The sequence below is a fragment of the Sander vitreus genome, unplaced genomic scaffold, assembly GCF_031162955.1.
Source record: "Sander vitreus isolate 19-12246 unplaced genomic scaffold, sanVit1 ctg409_0, whole genome shotgun sequence".
Classification (NCBI taxonomy): Eukaryota; Metazoa; Chordata; class Actinopteri; order Perciformes; family Percidae; genus Sander; species Sander vitreus.
The window spans coordinates 65,001-70,000 of NW_027595532.1; the positions used below are offsets into that span (position 1 = coordinate 65,001).

The 5,000-nt window shown below is 42.1% G+C and overlaps 1 protein-coding gene across 1 annotated transcript in view; it reads right to left on the minus strand.

The window, feature by feature from the left end:
* med4 (mediator complex subunit 4) overlaps nt 1-292 on the minus strand; it is a 7,463-nt gene extending 7,171 nt beyond the window's left edge. Inside the window, exon 1 of the mRNA XM_078245203.1 lies at nt 101-292. Within this exon, the coding sequence (XP_078101329.1) occupies nt 101-174 (74 nt within the window). The 5' untranslated portion in view covers nt 175-292. The remainder of the gene's footprint in view (nt 1-100) is intronic.
* Between the last annotated feature and the right edge of the window lie 4,708 nt (nt 293-5,000).

The following is a 5,000-nucleotide window of genomic DNA, read 5'->3' on the forward strand; positions in this document are numbered from 1 at the left end:
TCTGACTGGCCGAATAAACGCTCCACACATGAAACAACAACCCCGTGATACACATTATAGAAGCGACACCAAGTTACAACTGCGGGACTTTAAACTTTACCGGGATAAAACCTCCAAATCATCCAACGCAGAGAGCAACCGCTCTTTCGTTGACTTCTCTACCACCGTCGCCATGCCTGGCTCACTCACGTCGTTACTGCGCAAGACAGGAAGTGAATACTGACGCTTCTTTTTGCGGCAGCTGGCGCATTACTGCCCTCTCGTGGTGACAATTAACCATGGATTAAAAAACAGACAGACAGGCAGATAGATAGACAGGCAGACAGGCAGATAGATAGACAAACAGACAGATAGACAGACAGACAGGCAGATAGATAGACAAACAGACAGATAGACAGACAGACAGGCAGACAGATAGACAGACAGGCAGATAGATAGACAGACAGACAGACAGACAGACAGTCAGACAGACAGACAGTCAGATAGACAGACAGACAGACAGAAAGACAGAAACTCAAGAACTTTTTCTTGACTTTCTTTACTCTACTTTTACTTTCGGGGGAAAGAGTGTGTGTGTGTATGTGTGTGTGTGTGTGTGTGTGTGTGTGTGTGTGTGTGTGTGTGTGTGTGTGTGTGTGTGTGTGTGTGTGTGTGTGTGTGTGTGTGTGTGTGTGTGTGTGTGTGTGTGTGTGTGTGTGTGTGTGTGTGTGTGTGTGTGTGTGTGTGTGTGTCAGTAGGTGTGTGTGTGTGTGTGTGTGTGTGTGTGTGTGTGTGTGTGTGTGTGTGTGTGTGTGTGTGTGTGTGTGTGTGTGTGTGTGTGTGTCAGTAGGTGTGTGTGTGGGTGTGTGTGTGTGTGTGTGTGTGTGTGTGTGTGTGTGTGTGTGTGTGTGTGTGTGTGTGTGTGTGTGTGTGTGTGTGTGTGTGTGTGTGTGTGTGTGTGTGTGTGTGTGTGTGTGTGTCGTAGGTGTGTGTGCGTGTGTGTGTGTGTGTGTGTGCGTGTGTCAGTAGGTGTGTGCGTGTGTGTATGTGTGTGTGTGTGTGTGTGTGTGTGTGTGTGTGTGTGTGTGTGTGCGTAGGTGTGTGTGTGTGTGTGTGTGTGTGTCAGTAGGTGTGTGTGTGTGTGTGTGTGTGTGTGTGTGTGTGTGTGTCAGTAGTTTCCCATATAGCCTATCCGTCTGTTCCCCTGACGACCTTTACAACAACACCACATACCTGTTATATATCTGTATGTGACAGCTTACTGTGATTGGTGGTTGCTCTGTGTATAAATAGCTAAAAAACCTCATAATTGTACTTAAATCCCTACGTAAAGTACGTAGTTACATACATAGACAGCTAGAAACTCAAGGACTTTTACTTTCTTTACTCTCTCTACTTTTACTTTCGGGTTTAACAGCGGAGATCTGGCAACCGTCCCGTCTGTCCCGGAGCAGCTTTGAGAACAGACTGATCAAGGTAACCGCAGGAAGGCAGAGCCTTACCGGAAGTGCAGTTCACTTCAAATTAAAAGCCCCACCAAAATGGCCTGTGCTTATTGTGTAAAAGACAATGAAAATACACTTTTTGTGTGTTTTTGTCTTCTTGGCATTTGTGGCCTTCAAACTTCAAAATGAAATGGATACATTTTGTGAATGACTCCTCTCTTTGTTTCCACCTGGTGTTCAAATCTGATCTGAGATCTCATCTCAGGACACAGAGTCACAGACATATCAGCTCCTCCAGATGTCCTCCTTCAGACCGGATGGCCGTTACTCCTCTTCCTTTACGTGTGAGTGTGTGTGGGTGTGTGTGTGTGTGTGTGTGTGTGTGTGTGTGTGTGTGTGTGTGTGTGTGTGTGTGTGTGTGTGTGTGTGTGTGTGTGTGTCTGTATGTGTGTATGTGTGTGTGTGTGTGTGTGTGGGTGTCAGTAGGTGTGTGTGTGCGTGTGTGTGTGTGTGTGCGTGTGTCAGTAGGTGTGTGTGTGTGTGTGTGTGTGTGTGTGTGTGTGTGTGTGTGTGTGTGTGTGTGTGTGTGTGTGTGTGTGTGTGTGTGTGTGTGTGTGTGTGTGTGTGTGTGTGTGTGTGTGTGTGTGTGTGTGTGTGTGTGTGTGTGTGTGTGTGTGTGTGTGTGTGTGTGTGTGTGTGTGTGTGTGTGTGTGTGTGTGTGTGTGTGTGTGTGTGTGTGTGTGTGTGTGTGTGTGTGTGTGTGTGTCAGTAGGTGTGTGTGTGTATGTGTGTGCGTTTCTGTCTTTTGAACGGGGTTTTTCTCAACGTTTTCGTAACATTTTTACACATTTTCGTAGCTTTTTTCCCGCTTCCACCAGTACACACTAACAACAACTTACTACCACTAGTTTTACACTGATTTTGGGAACGTTTGAGTTAAAAAAGCAGAAAGTATGACTCATTTAGACTTAATATTTAAGATCAAAGGAACGTGTGATGATGGATAATCACAGACTGACAAAGGGAAGTCAGAATAATGCTATAAAATGAAATAAAACACCAAAAATTAAACAAAAGTAGTAATCTGATCCTTCATTTCACTAGTGGAGAGCGTTTCATGGAACCTTATGTGTTACTTTTTGTTGTTAGTTGAAAGAAAACCCAAATGTTCTGATATAAAAACTTTGAAAATGGCTCATATTTGACCCGAAACACAACAAGAAGGTTAGGGTTATAATAAAAAAACACTCCCCAAAGCTCATACAGGAAACGTTGCCAGGTTTCGGTATTATGCTTTTATTTTGAAACCAAACCGGAAGTTGCGTTGTATGCCTGTGCGTAGCTTGACGCAGCCGTTTATCACAACAGCTCATCAGACGAGAGACTTTGGCCGGAGAGAAGTGCGACTACTTTCCTCTCGGAGCAGATTTTCTCCGTTTTCTTTTGTTTTTACAACTTTTTCATCGTGTTTGTTTCTCATCGGAGTTTTGTCAGGATGGTTAAAGTCTGTTTTAGCTCCGCTTTGGCTCAGAAAGATCAGAAAAAGGACGCGGAAACTCTAATTCCCGAGGAGGACAAAGTGAGTAGAAAATGGCTAACTGAGCTAAGCTAACGTGAAGGTAGCTTCCGGGAAGAAGAAGGCGCAGTTTATATAAACACACAATGGCGTAGTTTAGCTAAACTGTGTTTCTGGAACTTCAACACTTAAAACAAAGGAAACCGCGATATATGTGATATGTATAGTTTCTAGTACGTTATGGTAACGTTACGTAACTAGTGTTTGACTACTTCCGTATGTGGAATTTACTGTATTTTCTTTGATAAATAATATTTTTGTTTAGTTTTGTGTTGTCTGACTTTGCTACTGTCGTTCCCATCATTCAAGTTAGACATTTTGGGCTTTTTATCGTCTATAACATGTCTTGTTTCAGACTAGAGGAAAGAAAACCAAAAGTTAGCGTTGGACAATGCCTTATGTTTTTTGCACTTTTAAACAAATATTTCAGAAAACGTGTAATACTAAAATAAACACGTCTTAACACGTACTGACACAGAGAGACACACACACACACACACACACACACACACACACACACACACACACTCTTACACACTCACACGCGCACTCACACACTCACACTTACACACACACACTTACACACTCACACACACTTACACACTCACACGCGCACTCACACACACACACTCACACGCGCACTCACACACACACTCACATGCGCACTCACACACACACTCACACACACACTTACACACTCACACACACACTGACACACTCACACGCGCACTCACACACACACTTACACACTCACACTTACACACTCACACACACTTACACACACACACTTACACACTCACACACACACACACACACTTACACACACACACACACACACACACACTTACACACTCACACACACTTACACACTCACACACACACTTACACCCTTACACACTTACACACACTTACACACACACTTACACACTCACACGCGCACTCACACTCACACACTCACACTTACACACACACACACACACACACTGACACACTCACACTTACACACTCACACACTCCCCCATACTGGTGAGTGTGAGGAAGTGGGGAAGTTTGACGGCGATGTGTCTCGAGACTATTTCACTGCGACGTGACGTCACGTCAACGTAGAAATACACGTAAATAGAGCGGGAAAGGCTTTGTCCGTTAAATATAACAATAATATATAATAATAATAAATAGATATACTTCCGTTGATCCAGACTGTGAAGCAGCAGACCGGTCCGATGGTTCGGTCGGGACGCAACAAAAACATAACCGTGTTGAAGGAAGTGACATGAACGTCCCAAAAAATACGACAAAATGTCAAACGGTGACTTCCAGCGATAGCAATGAACCGGATAGAAAGGCCGTTGACCTACTTTACATTTTATTTTAGGAAACTGGGTTCAACGCTGAGGTGTTTTTTTTACTGGCCCCCTATTAAGCATTTAAACATCAGAGGAAAAACGTGGGAAATATCAAACTTTAAAAACAAAAATACGTCAAAAAACATAAAAAAAGAAGTCAGAAATGTAAACAAACGTAAAAAAAAGTAAAAAAACGTAAAAAAAAGTCAAATATAAACAAACGTAAAAAAAAAAGTCTAATGTAAACAAACGTAAAAAAAGTAAACAAACGTAAAAACAACGTCAAATGTAAACAAATGTAAAAAAATAAAATAAAACGTCAAATGTAAACAAACGTCAAATGTAAACAAACGTAAAAAACCTGTCAAATGTAAACAAACGTAAAAAAACCAGTCAAATGTAAACAAACGTAAAAAACCCGTCAAATGTAAACAAACGTAAAAAAAACCCGTCAAATGTAAAAAAAAAAATACATAAAAAATGTAAACAAACGTAAAAAAATAATCAAATGTAAACAAACGTAAAAAAAAATAATCCCAAAAAAGGTTGGAAGAAAAACAACTTAAACGTCGGAAAAGGCCAGCGTTGCATTCAGATATGACGATGCGATGACGATGCGATGACGGTGCGATGACGGCCCAACGGGAACGTCAA